This window comes from Centrocercus urophasianus, unplaced genomic scaffold (assembly GCF_019232065.1).
Source record: "Centrocercus urophasianus isolate 14NV4802_14NV808 unplaced genomic scaffold, USGS_Curo_1.0 seq_33, whole genome shotgun sequence".
In the NCBI taxonomy this organism is placed as follows: domain Eukaryota; kingdom Metazoa; phylum Chordata; class Aves; order Galliformes; family Phasianidae; genus Centrocercus; species Centrocercus urophasianus.
In genome coordinates this window covers 5,060,611-5,082,961 of record NW_024884900.1, presented here as the reverse complement: position 1 = coordinate 5,082,961, position 22,351 = coordinate 5,060,611, and the positions used below count along the sequence as shown (strand labels likewise).

The 22,351-nt window shown below is 49.3% G+C and overlaps 4 protein-coding genes across 4 annotated transcripts; 3 read left to right on the top strand and 1 right to left on the bottom strand.

Moving 5' to 3' along the window:
* Positions 1–1,137: 1,137 nt before the first annotated feature.
* On the top strand, positions 1,138–1,845 carry LOC122166388 (C-C motif chemokine 3-like). Its single transcript, XM_042830136.1, has 3 exons — positions 1,138–1,236; positions 1,375–1,489; positions 1,610–1,845. The coding sequence occupies exons 1-3, from the start codon at positions 1,164–1,166 to the stop codon at positions 1,713–1,715; spliced, it is 294 nt and encodes a 97-aa protein (XP_042686070.1). The 5' UTR covers positions 1,138–1,163; the 3' UTR covers positions 1,716–1,845.
* A 1,088-nt stretch (positions 1,846–2,933) lies between these two features.
* Positions 2,934–4,333, top strand: LOC122166389 (C-C motif chemokine 1-like). The gene is made up of 3 exons (XM_042830137.1): positions 2,934–3,263; positions 3,542–3,659; positions 4,067–4,333. Exons 1-3 carry the CDS (start codon positions 3,191–3,193, stop codon positions 4,164–4,166), a joined length of 291 nt encoding a protein of 96 aa, XP_042686071.1. The 5' UTR covers positions 2,934–3,190; the 3' UTR covers positions 4,167–4,333.
* Positions 4,334–4,425: 92 nt separating this feature from the next.
* LOC122166390 (C-C motif chemokine 3-like) lies at positions 4,426–5,881 on the top strand. The gene is made up of 3 exons (XM_042830138.1): positions 4,426–4,985; positions 5,242–5,350; positions 5,514–5,881. The coding sequence occupies exons 1-3, from the start codon at positions 4,913–4,915 to the stop codon at positions 5,605–5,607; spliced, it is 276 nt and encodes a 91-aa protein (XP_042686072.1). The 5' UTR covers positions 4,426–4,912; the 3' UTR covers positions 5,608–5,881.
* A 2,719-nt stretch (positions 5,882–8,600) lies between these two features.
* On the bottom strand, positions 8,601–9,622 carry LOC122166441 (C-C motif chemokine 3-like). The gene is made up of 3 exons (XM_042830211.1): positions 9,455–9,622; positions 9,090–9,198; positions 8,601–8,926 (listed from the first exon to the last, which is right to left on the bottom strand). Exons 1-3 carry the CDS (start codon positions 9,525–9,527, stop codon positions 8,833–8,835), a joined length of 276 nt encoding a protein of 91 aa, XP_042686145.1. The 5' UTR covers positions 9,528–9,622; the 3' UTR covers positions 8,601–8,832.
* Between the last annotated feature and the right edge of the window lie 12,729 nt (positions 9,623–22,351).

Below are 22,351 nucleotides of genomic sequence, written 5' to 3'. Positions count from 1 at the left end.
TAAACCAGTGTTGGGCTAATGGTGGGATGGGACACAGAAACACAGAACATCCCTTTCCTTGCACCCTGGGATATCCTACAGTTCCCTTGCTGCACCCTACACACATACACTCCATCACAGCAGTCTGGGAGATTTCTGCAGCCAAAAGCTTGAGTCTGATTTCTGGGAAATAGGTTTGGAGAAGAGAAACCAGAGGGACGCAGAAGTACGGGTGGTCCCACTATGGAGATGGCCACAGCATCCTGTGGGGATGATCACAGCCTTGACCAGTGTCCACAGACTTGAGATCTGTGCCAGCAGGGACTCGCGTCTGTGTACATCTGCCAGCATCTGGAGTTGTCTGGGCTGGGGGAGAAGGGGATTTGGCACAGCTGTAGGCAGGCAAAGACCACTGGGGAAGCCCAGTCTAGCCTTTGCTATTTCCCAGCTCATCGTAGCCAAGAACATGAGCTGCTTCTCTGGCCTTGGGGATAGGAAGTGGAAACACCTGCCCAGCCTCACCCAGCCCCACAGGGCTCCAAAGTCCCCTAAACTAGCAGAGGGCCATGCATGTGCCTTCTGCATCTGAGCAAAGGCTATTTACTTTTTAGTAAACTTATTTTATAAATAGGCTATTTTATTTTTATTTTTATTTTTATTTTTAGAAAAGAGTGTCAGGTCTGGGATTGGACATTTGCCTCCCCACTGAGACACAAATCAGTGGGATGCAAAGCATTACTGTGCTCCCATGGACTGGCAGCTTCTGCCAGCTGTGATGTATGTTGGGAGCACGCCTGGCTGTGTGGGACCCTGCTCAGCTCCAGACACTACCCTGCCCCATGCACCCCTCCATGTCCATACAACCTGCCTAGGGATTGGGGTGCAGAGCCAAACTGGGGGAGCAATATGGCCACCAGCCCCAATATTGCAGGAAGAAGTTTAGAAAATCCCAAGCCCCTCAGAGTCTGAGAGCAGGTTTTTCCGCCTCAAACTGTTCTGGGAGGGGAAGGATATCACCCACTCTCTGTTCTTTGGGACATGTCCAGTGACCAGGTCCTCCCCCTGTCCACGCAACTACTGACCTCATGGGAGTCAGCACTGCTGCTGCTCCATAAAAGAAGCCCAGCAGTCCATCCCAAGCAGAAGGGAGAGTGAAGCAGCCTGCAGCCCTCCTACAGCCCGACATGGCCAAGGCAGCTGGGGTGTTCTTTGTCCTCCTCCTCCTTACTGCGCTGTGCTGCCAGAGCCTGGCCCAGAGTGAGTGCAGCCACCTGCGGGACCGGGGATGGGAACACCAGGGAGAAGGGAGGGGTGCATGGGGTTTGCATCATGCAAGGAGGCCGGGATGGGAACTGGGGGCCTTCAGGCTGAGCTGAGCTCTCATTCTCCCCCCAGGAGCCCCAGCTGTGCCTGACAAGTGCTGCTTCAACTTTCATACCAGAAGGATCAAAATGGACAACATTGTCGCCTGCTATGCCACCAGCCCGCAGTGCCCACACCGAGCTGTGATGTGAGTATGCCTGCCCCCCTGGTGGTATCAGCATGGCAGTGAGTGGGTGCTGCTGGAGAATTCGCTGCCCTCAGATCTTCTGGGTTAGGAGACTTAAATCCATTTCTTCTCTCTGCACAGCTTCAAGGTGAAGAATGGCAAAGAGATCTGCACCCCAGCGGACAGGATGTGGGTGAAGAGGTACCAGCAGAGGTTCCAGGTCAGCTCCTACTCCATCCCCAGCTAGAAGAGCCACAAGAGCAGCATAGGGCCCTTGGAGGCAGCCTTATCACGGAGATGGGGAGACCAGGAGCAGTGCGAGTCCTCCCCATCTCAGCCCTGCGCTATGCAGATGAGCAGCACTCACCTCCATGTTTTCTTTCCATTTATCCCACTGTGAGATCCTGGAGCTCTTGGCATCACTGTGCACAGATTTCCGTATCTCCTGCATCTCTTGCTCTTCTCCACCCTGAGACCATGGCTGGACTGGGTCTTAGGCAGGGGACAACTGCTTTGCATGTCAGTGTCACTGTGCTCCTTGGGCTTTTTGCAGTGCAGGGGTTAATAGGGAGTAGCATCACTAATGCTTCTTATACAGCACTGTAAACAGAATTAAACTCAACCTTGTGTATGCAAACATCTGGCTGTGCAAGTGTCTGGGGAGCAGAAGAGTTCCTGCTCTTGGCTTGCTTTGGGTAAGAAATGTCAGCTGTGAGAGCTGAACTCAGTAAAGGGGTGGGAAGAGATGATGTTGTGGTCACTCTTCTCAATTCCTTTTTGGAAGGATCTGGGGGTACATAGAGTAAAGCAGTGTCCACATGGGACCTGGGGAAGCCATCTGCAAAAGGGGCAAGAGGTGAGCACATCTCTGGGTGCCAAACCTGAAAAGAGGGGTCTTCCCTTGCTCTTCATCAGCCATCCCCAGGCAAAATTGAACTTGAGCTGCACAGTTAGGCCCTGGTAACAACTCACACGCCAGGGTTGCCATGAGGAGATGCAATGGCCATGGCCACTGACGTGGTCACTGTGATGGGCACAGCCACCACCATGGCTGCCGTGACAAACATGGCCACAATTGCAGGTTTAGCCACCACTATAGGCACCATGATGGACACAGCCATCACTATGGGCAGCACTACGGGCACAGCCACCACCACCATGGGCACCATCATGAACATGGCCACCACTACAGGAAGCACCATGGGCACAGCCAAAACCATGGGCACTTGGCACACAGCCATGGGGTCTGAGGTGGGCTGGCCTGAGCTTGGGTGCAGCCAGTGCCAAACCAGTCACCTCAGCAAAAACTGCAAGAGCAGCATCACAGTCAGGATGAGTTTTGAACAGAAGCTCACTCAGGTCTTCAGTGAGCATGACTATCATCCTGTGTGGTTTGTCGGTGGCAGCAGCTGAACCCAAAATAGACTGCAGGCTGCTACGCATTGCAGCAGCACAGGACTGTGCTCACCAGACTTTCCAGAAGCCCTCAAGGCTGGGTGTGAAGAGGGGCCGGAACAGCACCAGCCAGGGAGAGGAATTTCCATCCCCCAGTTGCCCTTTAGTAATAGCAACGAGTGGTTCTTCCCCTGGGGAGAGTCCAGAGCTGTCATGGAAATCCTGGACAGGGGCTATATAATGCTGAGGTACAAGCAGGTAGCACTCAGCAGCACCAAACCAGCAAGTGCTACTGGTTCCTGGAGCTGACAGCCACCCAGATTGGACATGAAGATCTACTCCTTGGCCATGATCACTCTGCTGCTCGCAGCTGTCTGGACTGAGAGCTGGGGCAAGTCCTGTAAGTACCAACACGGAGTCTTAACCCACGTCCTGCTGCAGGTTTGGGGTTGGGGATGGGGAATAGGTTCAGCCCCTGCTTCTCCTGTGGACTTAAGGTGCCAAGGGGTCGACATTGGCTTGGAAGATGTTTGCTAATAACGCTTGTTCCTGGGGATTTCTTGTCAGAGAGGAATATGGGGGCAAACCTGCAGAGCTGGAGACATGGCAGGGATCCTCATAGTGGGGGAAGTGGCTGGGGTCAGGCATGGGACAGCACCAATCCCTTCCTCTTCTCAGTCCGCAGCTCCTACAGCTCCTGCTGCTACAAGAACATGTTCATCCAGAGGGAAATCAACACCTCGCTCATCCGCAGCTATCGGGAAACACCTCCAAACTGCTCCCGCAGAGCCATTATGTGAGTCCCTGAGGCCCCAGCCTTCATCCCCAGCCTTCATCCCCAGCCTTCCTCCCCCAACCTCCCATGCCCAGCCTTTCTCCACCAACCTTCCTCCTCAGTCTTCCTTCCCATCCACACTCCTCGCCCTCAGCCACCCTGACTGTGCTTTCACTTCCCACTATGAATGTCCACAGTAAGCTCCTCTCAGGGTGCTATATGCTGAGTTCTATCCACATGTTCCTCCTCCTCTCAATGCTTTATTTCAAATCTTCCAGCAGCCCCTCATTTCAGCAATAAAAATGGGAAGGAAACCAAGGTTTACAAGGGATTTGAGGCTGCTAGAACTCAGAGTTCTGGGGAATGCTAGGAATGATGCTGCAGGGTAGGGGAGGACACTCCAGCTAACCCAGCCCCTCTACCCACAGTGTGGAGCTGAAGAAGGGGAAGAAGTTCTGCGTGGACCCTGCAGAGGGCTGGTTCCAGCAGTACTTGCAGGGAAAGAAGCTGAGCAACGCCTCAACATGAGCTGCTACCAACACCAGCTCTATTTCTACGTACCCTGCCATGACCTGTCAGTGCCTGTGATGTCTCATTAACTTATGGAGCCAGCTCTGCCTTGTCTCCCTCTGTCCCACTTCACACTACTGTACAGCTCTACTGAGATTTAATAAAGCTACTTGCTCTGACCTGCACCTGTGTGGCTGTAGTGAGACATGAATCCTGCACTGGGAAAGAGAGGCCGTGTTGGGGTTTGCCTCACTGTGGGGACCTGGGAACAGCCCAGAAGGCATTATGAAATGTGAAACCAGAATGGTGAAGGTTCTGTACGCCCTCCAACAGTGTAGACCCTGCCTGGGTGTGGGTTTAAGGGTGCTCTGCACAGCTGTTCACTCCATGCAATGTTGATTTTGGCTGATGTTGGAGAAATGTTGGATTTGAGGGGATTCACTGCAGGGTCAGTGCAGAGCAGACAGGTGGGTTTCATGAGGAGTCAGGAGCTGGCCAGTCCCCACTGGACACTAAAGCAGAAACTGAAAGCAGCGGCCAGCAGTTCCCCTTTCGTAGCTTTATTTCTCCATTTCAGAAGAACTGCAGGAATTCTGAGATAATTTCCTAGTTATTATGTACTCATCTTTTGTTCCTCGAAACCCTTCCGCACCCAGTGCCTGGGGATAAAAGTGGCAGCACAGCAGAGGCTGAGCATCGTGCAGAGCAGAGACCTGCAGCCACCCAACTCCAGCCCTGCTCACTGTGCCAACATCCTGCAGACCATGAAGGGCCCCGCAGCCGTCCTGGCCACTCTGCTCCTCCTGGCCCTCTGCTCCTCAGCTGTGGCCCATCTGGGTGAGTCGGGTCTCATTATGTACCTCTGTCTGGGTGCCCGTTCCTCCCTGGGAGCCCCATCCCCATGGAGGGGACCTTCATGGTGGGCTGTGGGGGCCTGCCACCCGTGCTGGGGCTCAGCCTTGGAGATGGGGTCCCTAGGGGTGTCCTTGGGGGATATGACATCAGGGGGGGATTGTGTGATGGGAGATCCTTGTATAGTCCCAGGTAGGGCACCTGTGGGGTCTCACCAGGGCTTTGTTTCTCTCTCCCACAGAGCATCTACCCACAACCTGCTGCTTCTCCTACGTTCCACATCCCATCCCACGCAACGTCATTGCTTCTGCCTTCCCCACCAGCAGCAAATGCCGCCTGCCGGCAGTGATGTGAGTATCCAACCACAGCTGGGGTGGTTGCGGTGTAACACAACAGCATCATGCCACAGCTTCCAGGGTGGTTGGTAAGGGACGAGAGTGTGGCTGTGGACGTGTGTGTGCTGCCTGCAGGACCAATCATCGTGTGAACCTAACGCTGGTTTTCTCCCTGCAGCCTGGTCACCAAGAAGGGGAAGGAGGTATGTGCAAACCCCGAGGAGTCCTGGGTGCAGAAACGCCTGGAACTCTTCCAGAGCCAAGAAAACTGACCTTCTGTGCAATTATAGAATCATAAAATGGATGGATTGGAAGGGGACCTCGCAGCACACCCAGCTCCAGCCCTGCTCTAGACTCTTGCACCCCCCCACCCTCCCAAGCTCAGGGTGCCCAGGGCTCATCCAAGCTGGTTTGGGCATATCTGGGGCACCCACAACTTCCCTCCTATCCATCCCACCAATGCTAAGGAAGTGAAAATACAGAGATGATTCAGAACACATCAAAATGCTTGCTAAAGAGTCAAGAGCTCTGATGCCTAAATAAAATTCCTGCATTTGAAAACACTTTGCCTCTCTGTTGAAGCCCACCACCAAGCAGGAACAGCTCCATGGAGGCAGCCAGGTGGCAGATTTAAGGATACCCTGCACAGCTGTTCCCTTCATGTGATACTGATTTGTGTTGATGTCAGATGGCAATGGAGAAATATTGGGCTTGAGGGGATTTGAAGTTTGTTTTTCTTTCTCAGCAAAGAACATGGAGTTAATGCTGATGGCTGCAGAAGGAGGGGTGCCTGGTGGCAATGAGGATATCAAGTGGTCAGCAAATTGCTGTCAGGGATGAAGGAAACTGAATCACGTGTGTTGGGCACTCGTCACCACATTCCCTGTAACCCAGAAGAGCATGAAAGCACAGCTGCTTTTGAGCTTGTGGTGTGCAGTGAGGATGGAGCAGCCTCCGTCCACCCAACTCCCATTGGGGCTGCAGCCACGGAGCTCCACATCCCAGCCTGGCTCTCATTGCAGGGTGAGTGCAGAGCACCAGGGTTGGTGTCACGTGTGCCCCACTGGGCACTAAAACAGAATCTGAAAGCAGTGGCCCTATGGCTGGTGCTTCTCCTTTTTGCGGCTTTATTTCTGCAGGGGTTCTGAAATAATTTCCTAGTTATTATGCATTCATATTTTTCCCTTGACACCCTGTACACGCCCAGCAGCCAGGGAATAAAAGTGGCAGTGCAGCAGGGGCTGAGCATTGTGCAGAGCAGAGCCCTTAAGCCAGCTAGCTCCAGCCCTGCTCCGTGCCCATGTCCCACAGCACCATGAAGGGTTCTGCAGCTGCCCTGGCTGCTCTTCTCCTTCTGGCCCTCTGCTCCCTCGACTGTGGACTCCTTTCCTATTGGCAGTAGTGGTAAGTCGTGTCTTACATTTTCCTCTTGGGGCAGGAGGCACTGTCCCTACTTGGTAGGGTTCTGGGTGCTGGAGAATCCCCATCCCCATGGCTGGGTCCAGCATAGCGCTGAGCGTGGGCAATTGCCACCAATGCTGGTGTTCAGCTTTGGAGATGGGATCTTCTGGGGGATATGACATGAGCTGAGGGTAGCTGATGGCAAACCCTCAGGGAGCCCCACATACAGCATCTCGCCACGGCTCTCTTTTCCTGAACCCACAGATGACATCCCCTTAAGCTGCTGCTACAGTTATGTGTCACATCCCATTCCTTACAAGCTCATTGCCTCTGTCTATGCCACCAGCAGCTCCTGCTCCCTGCCAGCAGTGATGTGAATATCCAGCTGGGGTTTGGAGTACAACACCACGACTGTGACACACAGGTGGTCAGGAAGGGATGGCAGTGTGGTTGAGGACATGTGGCTGCTGCCATGCAGACCCAGCACCCCATTGACCCAGTGGTGCTTTTCTCCCTGCAGCGTGGTCACCAAGAAGACGAGGAAGATATGCACAGACCCAAAGCAATTCTGGGTGCAGGCACTCCTGGAGCTATCCAGAACAGAAAAGTTGCTCTCCCACGCTGTGAAGGAAGTGAAAACACAGAGATGATGCACAAAACATCAAATACTTGTTAAGGAATCAGGAGCTCTGATGCCTAAATAAATCCCCTTGCATTAGTAAATTAGGGATGATGTGGTTTATTTGCTATACCATCTTCAGTCCACATATTTCAATGACCTGTGAGTTGTGTCTCCAACTCCCTGTTGGAGCTCATTGGCACCCATCAAAGCCCCGTGGGCAGATGTGGGCATCCCAAACCCACCTCTGAGGGCCCCCAGCACCCCGAGGGCACTCACAGCCCTGCAGCCACTGCGCCTTGCCAGCCTCTGAACAACGGCCTTGCTGGTTGAAGCGCCACAGCGGAGTTTGCTGATGTGCCGGAGCACTGCGGGGCGCGACACCACCACTGCCACGACTCTCCTGCCTGCGCTTCCCTGCTGAGCTGCTGCTTCCTCTGCAAGAGCGAGCGATGGGAGCCCAGCCAAGGTGTCAGCACCGTGGAAGATGACACAGGCTATTGCATGGAATTGAGACAAAGGGTTTTGATAGTCCGAGTAACTTATTTGGGCATCAAAACTCCTAACTCCTTACTGTGACTGCTCATCTAATTGTGACTGCTGCCCAGAGAGGCTGTGGATCACCCATCCCTGGAGGCCTTCAAAACCAGCTTGGATGGAGCCCTGGGCAACGTGGACAGGACCTGGAGGATGGTGGCCCTGCCTGACACAGGAGGGTTGGAACTTGATGATCCTTGGTGTCCCCGCCAAGCCATCCCCAAGCCATCCTATGATTCTACCATTCTGTGTGTCAAACTATTGTTCCTTCAAATTGTTTTCCTTTTCATTTCAAAATAAATTTTTAATTTAACCTCAATAAGCTAAATTCAGTAAGTTTTCTGTTGAAGAAGGAGATCCTCTTCAAGTGCTCTGGTGCCTGAGTGTTCTGCTGTGCGCCAAGCCCAGGGGCACAGCACAGAAGGTCAATTTTCTTGGTTCTGGAAGAGTTCCAGGTATTTCTGCACCCAGGACTCCTTGGGGCTTGCACATACTGAGGCATCCTTCCTGCCTGCGCTTTGCTGTTACTGAACTATTTCTCATAAAGACACCCCAGCCAGGATGCCACCATCACCCCATGGGGATGTGCTGAGGTCAGGACTGGCCGTGGGGAGCTGAGCCCACCCTGGGAGGTGGAAGCACCATGGCATCCCGACGGGAACTGTGACAAAGGGCTTTGAAAGTCCATATAGGAGACAAACAAAGGGGTTTGATAGTCCAAAAACTTTATTTAGGCATCGGAAAAACTATGACCATAATGGATTATTATGTTGTGATATCTTTTAAATTATTTTTGTATTTTTCATTTTCTTAGAAAAAAATATTTAATTTAACTTAAATAAGTTAAATAGAATAAATTCCGTATTGAAGACAATCCAGTTCAAATGCTCTGGTGCACGAGTGTTCCTGTGGGCCAAGCCCAGGGGCACAGCACTGAAGGTCAGTTTTCTTGGCTCTGGAAGAGTTCCAGGCGTTTCTGCACCCAGGACTCCTCGGGGTTTGCACATACCTCCTTCCCCTTCTTGGTGACCAGGCTGCAGGGAGAAAACCAGCGTTAGGTTCACACGATGACTGGTCCTGCAGGCAGCACACACACGTCCACAGCCACACTCTCATCCCTTACCAACCACCCTTGAAGCTGTGGCATGATGCTGTTGTGTTACACCGCAACCACCCCAGCTGTGGTTGGATACTCACATCACTGCCGGCAGGCGGCATTTGCTGCTGGTGGGGAAGGCAGAAGCAATGACGTTGCGTGGGATGGGACGTGGAACGTAGGAGAAGCAGCAGGTTGTGGGTAGGGCATCTGTGGGAGAGAGAAACAAAGCCCTGGTGAGACCCCACAGGTGCCCTACCTGGGACTTTCCAAGGATCTCCCATCACACAATCCCCCCCTGATGTCATATCCCCCAAGGACACCCCAAGGGACCCCGTCTCCAAGGCTGAGCCCCAGCACGGGTGGCAGGCCCCCACAGCCCACCATGAAGGTCCCCTCCATGGGGATGGGGCTCCCAGGGAGGAACGGGCACCCAGACAGAGGTACATAATGAGACCCGACTCACCCAGATGGGCCACAGCTGAGGAGCAGAGGGCCAGGAGGAGCAGAGTGGCCAGGACGGCTGCGGGGCCCTTCATGGTCTGCAGGACGTTGGCACAGTGAGCAGGGCTGGAGTTGGGTGGCTGCAGGTCTCTGCTCTGCACGATGCTCAGCCTCTGCTGTGCTGCCACTTTTATCCCCAGGCACTGCTGGGCGGGCACAGGGTTTCAAGGAATAAAGATGAGTGCATCATACTAAGGAAATTACATCAGTATCCCCAAATTTTGCTGAGTTGGGAGTGGAAAGGAAACAGTAAAAGAGGAAGCATTGGCCACACGGCCATCTCTTTCAGATTCCATTCTGGTGGCCAGAGCCGGAAGCCCTATGCAGGGCTGTTCTGCTCCCATGGCATGGACACCCATAGAGACCACTGCTGGCAGGAAAGCACTGCCAGAAGGAACATCTGAGCTCAGCCACAGTTCTACGAGTAATACCACTTCCAATGTGCCCCATAACAAAGCATAGTAGGAATGCTAAGTCAGTCTGAAACAGTGATTGAACACCTGGTGGGAATGCAGGGCCAACCCAGCAGAGCTCAGGTGCAAGCAATTCACCTGAGTGACTGGAAGGCATAGAGCCAGGATCCACCCCTTCCCAGATTGTATTTAAGGGTTGGCATTGCAGGTGAGGGTGTCTTTTGGTGGAGTTTCCTGTGTGTTTCATGTTTTCTGTTGGTAAGTTGATCTTTTCTTTTGTTTTTGTGTTAGTGGTTGCTGGTTTGGGGCTCGTTCTCATTTGTTGTTGTGAAAGACTTTGCCTTCCTGCTGTTTTCATCCCACTGCAATGTTATGCAAGGATTCTGTGTTGGCTCCAGAATGGTGTGTTGTGCAGACATTGATCTCCAGCTCTTTGTTGAACTTCTAGAAAAGAAAAGATGGTATAGGGATGAAGTTGGATTGACCTGAAATTATTGGGGATGTTGGTTTTATTCGTTTTGATGTTAAAAGCTGCAGGCTTATGCTGGAAATCTTGCAGGTTTGGAGACAAAGGCAGCCCATAAGAAATGAGTTTTGGTCACTGTATGTAGGCTGTAGCCTGCTGTAGCCTACCTGACTGTAAGACAGATAGAGGGCATACACTTCTTTGCCTACAGATGTTAATTTTGGCTCTGGTCAGTGAAATTGTTGCGGTTCCTGCTTGTTCACTTCTTGCTAGCATGGGTAACTTCATCCTATTCCACTTGTATATGCTGGTTTAGCATCCCAAATAAAAGTAAATACTTTAGTTTCAGGGAGGAGATGTGGCCCTGGGGTTAGGAGCTGAGAGAAGAGAGAGTTCTGCCAGAACTCTGGGATCAGCACATCACAGCTTTGTAGATGAAACACTGGCAATCGCAGCATGACCAAAAAAAGGGACAGCAATGGCAATTCCCAAAGGTAACTCACAATGCCCCTGTGGACACACATCCAGAAAGAACTACAGAACTCAGCACTTCCTCTTCTTTTTTTTTCCCTTTTTCCATTCTTGCCCTTGCTGCCCTGTGGGTTTGTTGCCACCACTGATCCCAGCCTTTACCTCCCAACTCTCACTAGAGGTGACTAAAACCCTTATGCTCTAAAGAGGTTGACTCATGCTGAGATCTGGTTGTGTCCATCCTTACACCTCATGGAAGAGCTATGGTCCCCATTCACGTGTAGGATCAAGGTAGTTGCTATGGCCCTTTGCTTATTGTGCCTTTCCCTGCTGTCAGATCCCTGCCATGAAGGGTGTACCTCAGAGCTGGTTCAACAGGATAGGATGAGGAGAAGAAATTGGGATTGTTTCCTTTAGAAAGAACAGGCTACTCAGAGAGGTGGTGGAGTCCCCATTCTTGAAAGCTTTCAAGAACTGTAGAGATGTGGCAGTGAGGGGTGCAGGCATGGTCGGGGTGCATTGCGTTCGGATTTGGAAAAGTCCTCTCAGATCCCCAACCTTAATGACTCAACGATTCTAAACCACCCCCCACCATCCAGGAAGAGCCAGGCAGTGCTGACCCAGCCTCAAAGCTAAGGACAGAACAATCTCTCCAGCTCTTCTCAGCTGCCTACTTCACAACTGCTTCTAACCTGGTAGTGACACTGGAGAAATTCAGAGCACCCTCTGTGTAAACACTCTTGAGGTTTAGAGTTTAGTCAACAGTAGCCACCTGTTTTTGTGAGCCTCTCTGCCTATAGACATTCACCAGCCACCCCCTTGGCATCTCCCCTGACCTCCCAGGAGTCACAAGAAGTGGGAGGAAAGACATCAGCACGCAATAAGCTGTTATGATCAGGACAAGAAGCAATTGGTGCTTGGAACAGCTGTGAGAGCAGGATCCTAAACCCAAAGCAGGGCTTGGGATCCCCTGGGGAGTAGCCCCAAGCCAAGGTTCAACTCAAATAGAACTGGGTCCCAAGACCACGTGTAGAAATTTGTGGTGACACCAGGTGATGCTGGCTTGGGAGGATGAGCTATGCCTTCACAGGCAAAGAGAAAAGATAAAGAGCTTCCCAATGCAATCATTTCTTTTCTGGGATAACCATAGAAAATCTGCCATCCATTATGAACCTTAACCAATCTCAAAACTACAAACATTCATTTTGATGGAAATGGTAAAAAAAATAAATAAATAAAATAAAAATTTCCTCTTCACTGCAGAAGTTGTTGCCCCAGCTTTCACTTCTTCATTTAGATGAGAGTCGAATGGAACTTCTTACTGGATGCTGATGAAGAAGTTCCTATTCTAACTGGAAAAGAGGATATTTCGATGAATTACACAGAATTGCAGCTCAGCAAAAAGTAGAAAGCTTGTGTTAGAGTGTATTTAAGGAATTTAATATAAGGAAGTGATCTAAAGGGAGAGTGAAGAAATGACTTATGGTTTTAATTCGCCTGTGGTAGAAGACATCTGTATTCATATGACTTTCTAATGTGGCAGAGAAATCAAAAGCCAGTGTGGAGAGAGAAAGAGAGAAAGCACAACTTGATTTCTCGTTGGGAGCACTTCCAAGTGAAGATTTCAGAATAGCTGCTGGGGGCACAGCAGGGCAGAAAACACAGCTTTACAAGTAAAAATGCAAAAAAAGGTAGCTGAAGATGAAGTGCCTTTTGTTGATGTGAAGGCAAGTCAAAAAAGTTATGGTCAAATATGCAGCACAATTAAAAGTGTTGTAGCAGCAGATGGGTGCATAGGTGACCAGCCAGATCTATGGAAAGAGGAGACGACTGCCTTAGTGTTGACTGGCTTTAGGAAACCTTCCCCAGCTCTGCATTGTTTGCCCAGAGGAAAATGCCCACTGGTTGATGAAAGTAAGATGTATTAATGGCCACAGGTCAAGGCAGAGGAATATCCTTGCACCTCTTCTGGGAGATGCTGCCAGACTTCTGGACCCCTGTGCACTACAGCTCTCCTGCCCTCACTGTGCTCCAGTAAGGGACAGAAGGAAACACAGAGCAAGGAAACCACAGGCAAGAAGAATTGAAAGAAACTGCCAACACCACAATCCTGTGCAAGTGCAGTGAAAGCCACGCGTTATGCAACATCCGTCTGGGAAGCAACACTTGTCATTGATAAAAATTATGCAAAGAAGTCCCGTGGCTGGAGGAAAAGGAAAATGCAGATCAGCCAAATGGCCTCGCCCTGCAGTGAGATGCTGCTGACCTTCTCATACATTGTTATACAGAGAAATCCAGCAAAGCTAAATTCCTCAACCAATTCCTGCTGATATCTTTTCTTTTTTATTTGAAGCCTTGGGTGCTACCATCACACTCAGGATCTTGTGCCATGCCCTGCAGAGACCCACAACAGGTATTTTTCTATGGTCCTAAATCCAACTCGTGGTTGTTCTCCCTCCTTCTTGAGTCCACTCTGAGCTGAAAACACTCAGTTCCACAGCCAGGGGCATGGGGACCCAGGACTCAAGTATCTCTTGCTCCTTGAACAAAGTAAATACACTTAAAATAGAAGTACATATAATAATGGAAAATGAATGAAGCACTTTGTGCAAGGAACAAGTGTTTATATAAGAAAGAAGGACCCTACTTCACATAAATATAAATACATGCACTCAACAAATAGCAGGATTCTGAGCACAAGGTACAGCAAAACACTCAAGTCAGAAGCTGATTTGCCAGCCCACAGGCAGCTCCTTGCCACAGTGTCAAGCTTTGCTCTACCCCACAACCACCAAGCAGCTCCCACATTTTCCCCTGTGCTGCCCCACATCCAGCTCTTTGCCTCTTACAGCTTGCACCTGGGGTCCCAACTTCACCCCTGCAGTCAGGTGGAGCAAAGACCTGGGGCTGCTTCTCTGCAGCTTTGGCTCTGCAAGGGCACATGGACTCTGGTCCCCCACAGTTACAGCCCTATAGCTCTTCTGTACGATTTGGCTGAGGCAGCAGCTCTCAGCACTGCCCCTGCAGAGATCTGCCCACATGAGCACTCCATTGGGACGTTAAGAGGGGAAAAAAAAAAATCTGTCTGCAAAAAGCAATTTCAATTATGAGTTTGCAGATACTGAGTATCCTCCTGCACCCAGACACAGATTGCATAAGCTCCAGTTACATTAAAATGGGCTAAAAATAAAGTACTATCTAAACTTGCATAGCTGAGGTTATCTCGTAGCCAGGCACGTGCTTCAGACTTTCTTTTCTGCTTTGCCCTTGATGAGACTTTCTACCAGTTCCATGTTCACTGTGCCTTGTGTCAAAATATCTCTTTTTGATATATCATTTCTTTCGTTAAATTGTTTTAACCACATCCCTTTCTTCTCCCGCATGAAAGGGTAAATAATCAGTGTCGAATGATTCTATTTAAGCTCCCTTCATCTATTTGCCCCACTCTTTTCAGTCTTTCATCTTCAAGTCTCTGAATGCTTTCATCACCTGCCTCAAAGCCTTCTGTGTCGGCTGTATCCTTCTCTGAGTCACAACGAGATGAATGTGGCATTCAGAGATCATCCCACCAGTTTCTACAACAGCGTTACGGGATTTGGAGAATTACTTTCTGTCCTATCCCTCATGCTTTCCAATATGTGGATTAATCCTCAGACTTGGGGCATTGAGGATCGTCTCAAGAAAATAAGAGATATGAAGTCCTTTATTATTGATCCTTGATTTTAGTCCAGTAAAGAACTTGGCCCAGAGAGGCTGTGGATGGCCCATCTCTGGAGGTATTCAAGGTTGGATGGGGCCCTGGGCGGCCTGATCTAGCAGCTGACCATCAGTGTATGGCAGGGGGTTGGAACTAAATCTTTTAGGTCCCCTCCAATCTTAACCATTCTATGATTCTATCATTCTTCTATGATTCTATCATTCTTCTATGATTCTAACGTTCTAAAGAAAATGGCATTTAGGTGATCCAAACATCATAGAAGAGAAAAGGAAAAGATATTTCTAAGTTACGTGGGCTAAATACTCAGGATGCAAATATCTTTAAAACCTGGCCATCTTCTCCTAAGCAGCTGTAATTCTTTTGACCTTAGGTATAGAAACCAGTATTTCAAATGACCCTTGAATGCATTTGCCAACAGTGACCATCCAGTACGTTGCTCATAGAATCACAGGATCACAGAATCATTGAAGTTGGAAAGGATCTCTATGATCATCCAGTCCAACCATCTACCTATCCCTAACATTGCCCACTAAACTCCCTTAAACCCTAATCTTCTCCAACCCTGATTGATGGAAATAATGTTGTATTTTGCAAACATTTGCCTCCCATTGAACTCATCTTCTCCAGATCCTCATGAACTGCACAAGATGTGATAAATCAGCAGCACATCACGCACCGACGCTAACCTCATCACTTCCTTTTATAAGTTCACAGATATCTGCAACAAAGGAAATGCAGTAGATCTCACTTGTCTGGGCTCCAGTAAGACATTTGAGATGGTGCCACACAGTAAATTATTAGCTAACGAGGAGGAGATGTGACTGGCATACATAACGTAACGTGGGTAAGAGAGCTGCCTGAAAGGAGCATGGTAACAGCTTCAGCTGGAAGTGGAAATGCTGGACTGAGGGGAGGGTTACCAGTACAGTTCCTTGAATTTCTGTGGAAAAAAAAAAAAAAAAAAAAAAGATTCTGCTTAACATTTGCATTAATGATCTTGGCACAAAAAGCAGAAGAACGCAAAGGAAATTTGCTGATGAGGCAGAATGAGATGCTATCATCAATCCAGGAGCGGCCAGGATATCACAGAGAAAGATTACAATGACCTTGAGGACTAGAGGAATGGGGAAGGATTTGATTCAGTGGTGCAGACTGTACAACGCTGCTTCTGGGAACAACAGAGGGCAAGAACAGCCATCCCTGTGCTGGAGCCCATGGCAACGTCTGGGGCAGTGAAAGACCCATGCTACACATTATAGGATTGGGACAAGGCCCCAGTGTTATACAGCATGAGAAGAAGCAAATGCAATGAGCTCGGGGTAGGGACTAGGAAACAAGGGGTTCTGGCTGATCTGAGGGAAACCATCACAGAAGCCAACACCTGGGTGGAAAAGAGCTATTTCAGCTAGTGAGCACTGCTGGTATAATGAGACAGGGCTAGAAGCTGGCTGTCAATGCAAACAGGTGGGAAATTACATTTTCACGTGGAAGCAGGCAGTTTCTCAGATGGTCTTCAGGTGAGCAGGATAGAAAATGCCATCACCGTCCTGATGGACACAGTTCTGTTAACTTTCCTCCTGAATGCAGGCTAAGTATCTTTAGGCCTGTGCACAGCTGCCTTTTGGAGCCCTATTTTAAAAGCTGTCCCTAGCCACAATGCTGTTTTGAAGAGAGAAGTTCCATGGGGCCATACCAAGTCAGTCTGTTATCCCAGGGCAATTGCTGCATTCACTTGTTGTCCTCCAGAACGAGAGGTGACTTTGGTGGTTATCTTCTCCAAATCATGTCTTGTGAGTCCCTCAGAGCTTCCTAGGCTGATTCTCTGGTGAGTCAAAAGATTCTTACAACACTGCTTTAAATGATCAGTATATTTCTATTGAGTTCCTCTTTTTTTTTTTTCCTGGAATCTCCCTTCTAGGCTTACTGGCACATTATTTCAGGGTTCAGCTTGCATGCCTTTACCCTTGCTTCTCTCATCCCCAGGATGCAGGGCTGAGTCATAAGGTTATTTAATGGTCTCCCACTTCTATGCCCCCAACCAGCACCCACAGCGTTTCCCTACTCCCTGGCCAGCCATGAAGCTCTCTTTGGACAGTCTCTTCCACTTCTCAGCTGCAGAGGACTGTTTTTCCATAGAATCATTAATGTTGGAAAGGCCTCTAAGATCAACCAGTTCAACCATCCACCTACCACCAATACTGACCACATCCTTCAGTGCCACATCTCTACAGTTCTTGAACACCCCCTGGGACAGGGACTCCCACACCTTGCTGGGCAGCCATGCCACTGCATCACAGCTCTTTAGGGGAATAAATTTTTCCTAATATCCAACCTGAACCTCCACTAGTGCAACTTGAAGCCATTCTTTTCTTTCCTTCCGTGAGCCTCTGAGGAAGAGCACAGGAGGTTACAACCCATTGGGCAAGCTGTTGCACCTTGTCTTTACTTTTAGGACCAAGTTTGAAGTAATGGTGGACATCAGCCCTTTACTACCCCTCAGGGGCAGCTCCTTCCTGCAGGCCTCATGCCATACCCCTGCTGAGTGTAACTCTGCTCCTACAGAATGACACCTTCTCCTCCCAGGAGAGATGTTGCTCCTGATTCAAAGTGTTCTTTGGTGTGAAAGCTGTTCTTTACCTAATCTGCAAGCAGCCCCAGGGCTGGGCTCCATGATGCTGACCCTAGTCCCCCTAAAATCATAGAATCATGGAGAGGACCTTAAGGATCATCCATTTCCAACCCCTGCTGTGGGCTGTTTCCCCCTGCCGGACTGCCCAGGACCCCTTCCACGGCCTTGAACACCTCCAGAGATGTGGCACCCACAGCTCCAGGCAGCAGTGCCAGGGCCTCACTGCCCTCTGAGTAAAAAATTTCTTTCTAACATCAGATTTGCCTTGTAGGAAAACAGAAAGGAGAACCAAAGAGTGCAGGAAACCAGAAATAACAACACATAGCTCAGTGTTTCACCTAGACCCAACCTTCACCCCCAGATGTGCTATTAGGACTAATGCCACACGGCCATCGGAGCAGGCGTCGCTGTGCTGCTTTTGCCCTACACACCCATGCACCACTTAGAGACCACCAGATATACAGACGTTAGTGGGGAAAGGTGCCTCAGTTTGGATGTGCCTCGTTTCAAATTTCTCCTGATTGCTGGAGAGCTGCTCTGTGGGTACCAGGCCAGTCCTGCTCCATGCCAACCCCACAGCCCATCCCTTGAAGGAATAATGGAGAAGCTGGAGTGGGCTCATGCTCAGACTCAATTCCACATTGTGAACTTGAGATGAAAGAGAGGGAATTGGTGCTCACAGAGCTGAGAGCAGGGTTACTACAGCCTGTGTGGCTCAGCTTATCCCAAAGGTCTCTTTCCAAGGCCTGATTCGTGGGTTTACATTCTGAGATCTTCAAGCATCTTTGTGACGTGACATTCAAAGTAGGGGTGCCGCTTAATGCCCTTTATCTCTTGAGGTTTAAACATGAGTGCAGGGATGTTTGGGTACAGAAGGACACAGGGAGTTGGCAGCCATCTCCAGCAACAGAGAGAATATTCTCAGGCACAAGAAATAACAACAGATCCTGCTGGCTCAGAGTGCACATGGCTAGACAGGAGTGAGGCAGCAGCACAGCCTCTGCTGCTGAAATGAGCTGCAGGGCTGACAGCCTGCTTGCAAGGAAGAAGAGGAAGAAGCCTGAGAGTAATTCTGCAACAGCAGCCAGCAGAGGCAGGATGTGAACTCATCACGCTGCCGATGTCTGGGCTCCCTAAAAACAGCAGCACAGGGAGGAGAAGGTCAAGAGATGACTCAGGAGACTGCAGCACCCACCTTGTGGTGCCAGATTAACCCTGTAGCCCAGCAAGGTGAATACAGACTGGCTGATCTTCACAACTGGGTGAATCAGAGGATACAGAGAGGATATGGTGGCTCTGAAGATGCTGAGATGCCTCAGCACAGTGGGTTCAGGAGTGAGGGCACACACACAAGTGGCACAGGTTAGGGGACAGCAGTAGTGCCTCAGCAGATCAGGCAGGAACTGTATGCAACCATTGTTTGCTAACACTGGATGAAGTCTAGTGACAACTAACCTGCACTTCTTCACTCCTACAGCTCAGATCAGGAGCAACCAGCTGAATAAGAACATGTGGTTTCCTATCTGTGCTCTTAATGAAGGCAGGGAGAGCCCCTCAGGGTTAGAGCAAGTGGTTTTTCAGGGAAACAGAGAAAACAGGGCTGTAGAAAGTCTTCAGCTTCCACACAGGAGATAAAGGCTCACTCCAGGAACAGACTTCCTCACTCTGCTTAGCGTTCCCTCTCTGCTGCTATATTTTCTTCTTCCATTTCTGGTTTTAGTACGACACTAGAATATCACGTCTTAATCAGCATGTTCAGTTTGTTCAGTCTTCCTTGTAATAGAATTAGAGAATCACAGAACGGTTTGAAAAGGAAGGGACCCTTAAAGGCCACCTGGTCCCACTGCCCACAGTGCTCAGGGATGCTCACAACCCTTCAGCCTGACCCCGGGGGTCTGCAGGGATGGGCACCACTCCTCTCTGGGCAGCCTGTGCCTCACCTCCCTTACTGGAAACAACTTCTTTCTTATACCCAGTCTAAATCTCCCTTCTGTTCGTTTGAAGCTGTTTCCCTTTGTCCTGTCACAACAGAGCCTCCTTGTGAGTTTGTCCCCCTCCATCGTACAGCCCCTCCTTGGTAGTCCTTTATGTATTTGTATACTGTTCTCAGGCCCTCTTTAGATCACTCATGACATTTCCGTGCTCTGCAAATTTAACAGGCCTGCACTTGTTTCAAAGAGCACTAATGAAAATATCAAGCAGCACAGGATCTGTGGGGTCCCACAAACTTGTGGCTCACTCAGAAGATCCATTTTCACCTTCAGAAATCCATTTAGAGATCCACTCAGAAGGCCGTTTTCAAAGTTAGATGATGACAATCATAGAATGACTTGGGTTGGAAGGGACCTTAAAGACCATCTGGTTCCAACCCTCAGTAGCCAGAGCCCCTCCAGCCCACCCTTGGTCTCCTCCAGGGATGGGGCACCCACAGCTTCTACAACTTCTGACACAATTATGTGTCAGGACTATTAGAGGATATTTCTGCATCACTGGGAGCTGGCTCATACCCACGGGACTAAGCTGTGCATGTAGTAATCGCTCCTCAGACTACAGCACTTACACATTTTGAATTCCAATAAAAAATTATGACAGGTTAAACTCCAGGAAGAGAACAACAGCAAGCTCAGGTTGGTGTGGGAATGTAGACATTGGCAGACACTGTCAAACAGTAATGTAGGGCCTCCTGGTTGTTCCGAGCTGATGAGAAGCACATCTGAACAGGCTGCACTTTAGCACCATCTGCTGCCTGCAGGTCCACGGACCATCACCACAATCAGCTCTGTCTCCAGCCCCAATCATTCAAAGCTGCTGGCAGCATCACCCGATGAACACCTCGGTCTTATGGATGACAAATTTTGCAGTGACTGATTAGAACAGCGTATCTTTGTTCTCCACTTTGCTTTGGGGGAATTCAGGGCTCACACTTCTCATTTTCTCCAAATGAAGGAAAACCCCACGCTCTCAACACAGCTGTCATTGTTTGATGAAGCAGCCAACGCTGCTAGTGAGCATGAGCATCAGCAGCACCGATAACCAAGTATAATCACTCAAGAATCTGCTCAGGTTTTAAGCAAACTTCTCTTTGCAGTGCCTTCCCAGCAACAGACCAGTATATCTACATTCACCCAGTTTTCTGCAATAATTTCTTGCCGTTTTGTTAATCAACTTTCAAACATCTGCACAGGTACATGGTGCTGTAGAAGAGCAATGCACAGAAAGAATACCTCTAAGCCCACAGGCTGAGAACAACTTGTGCAGATAGTCTTCCTTTCAATCTGGCAGCAGTGGGACTCCGTCCTCCCTTGCATTGTGGCACACAGGATTTTTACCAGTTGAGTCCAAAGAAATGAATAAAACATGGCTGTGGAGCATTTCACTTCCCTCCTGCCTCATCCCATGAAGCAGCTCAAATATGACAGAGAAATGAAGGATAAGGGTATCAGCTTTGTTATTTACATCAGGACACAAAAGAGGAAACTGGAGGACAGGGAAGTCCCAGCGCTCTTCATCCGTTCCTCTCCCCATGCAAGAGCTGAGAAAGACAAGCCCAGAACTGCTTTTTATTTTTTTTCACTGTTTCCTATCTCATCACTGTCCATTTCTGGCCAATGCCACCAGCCCAACATTGGGGTTTTCACAGCATCTGCGTCTGCCTCTTGTGTCTTCTCCATCCCATGTGGAAGGCTTTTCCCCAAACCAAATTTGGGGAAAATCAGAAATTATGTATGCAATAACCTGTAAAAGTATCAGAGCCATGAAGAGATTTAGACTGGATATAAGGACAAAGTTGTTTACAGAAAGGGCAGTGAGGCCTTGCCCAGGGGTGTGATGGGGCCCCATCCCTGCAGACCCCCAGGGTCAGGCTGGAGGGGCTCTGAGCACTGATGGAGCTGTGGGTGTCCCTGTGCACTGCAGGGAATGGGACCAGATGGCCTTTAAGGGCCCTTCCAACTCAAACCACTCTAAGCTTCCCACCACTCTTCCCTCCTCCTTCCAGCAGCAGCAGCAGCCACTCTTAAGGCTAGGAGAAAAGACAGCAGGACAGGGTTGCAGATAGCAGTTACGTGTATCCTGCCATGTAACTGTCATGACTGTTAGAAGTCTGAGCAGAGAGCTGGCTACGGATGCTATCCCCCACTGTGCTCAGCTTGTTGTAGATGTATACAGAGGGGATTTGCATGTTTGTTCTTGCAAGTTGCCTTGTTAATGCTGTTGCAATATTGACACACCACTCAGTTCAAAGCTGTTACAAGCAAGTGAAAATTGAAGCTTTTTATTTCATGTATTTTCTTTAGTCTTAGCTTTTGGAACTAGATATTTACCATTAGCATCTATTTTTTACACCATGTCTCACATGCTCAACTGTGCTACTACGTTAGCTACAGCTGCGTATCGCCTACTTCCCCAAAGTCCTCAGACTGAAGATTTATTGGTGAAACAGACACACACACAGAATGAGAAAATATGAGCAGGTTTTCCTAATAAGGCAGACATTTTGCTGCATGCACCTCTCCATCAGAAGCAAGTCCAGCTTTAGCAGACATCACTAATATCTTTTGTCTTTGTCTCATTTGGAAGCTGTGTCGCACAGAACTGGGAAACAAGTTAATGTATGCTAAGTTTGCTGAAGCGGCAAGCAACAGAAAGTGCTCGATCTAGTTGGAAACGTAGAGAGAACAGAAGCTTTGCATTCCAAACAATGGGATTCCCCCAGGAACTAGAGGTATTTGAAGATGTCCAATTCTACATCTGGAATTACACACTGAGATTTCTCACAGAGAAATGAAAATCAATTAAGTGAACAGAGAAACATTTGAGGAGGAAAAGGAAAATATTTGGCAGGCAAACACTACAAGGTTGAGCAGTTCTGTAAGAGTCACGTCCCATGGACAGGACCCGAACCAGAATTAATCTATTGTGTAAGTGAACACCAAGCTGATGGACAATTTTCCTTCTCATCCCAAACGTCTCCCAAACACCTAGCATCCCTTCTACACAAAATGAACCATCTTGGTAAGTCAGTGTGTAGAATTACCTAGGGGAGGAAGGCTTAGAAGTATAAAGTGTTTTTTCAAAAGTGCATTAAAAAGTAAACAGTGCTCCTTTGGGTGTATGGTTACCACTGTACCCAAAGCCATGAGCCATTTTACACTGGCAGTTTT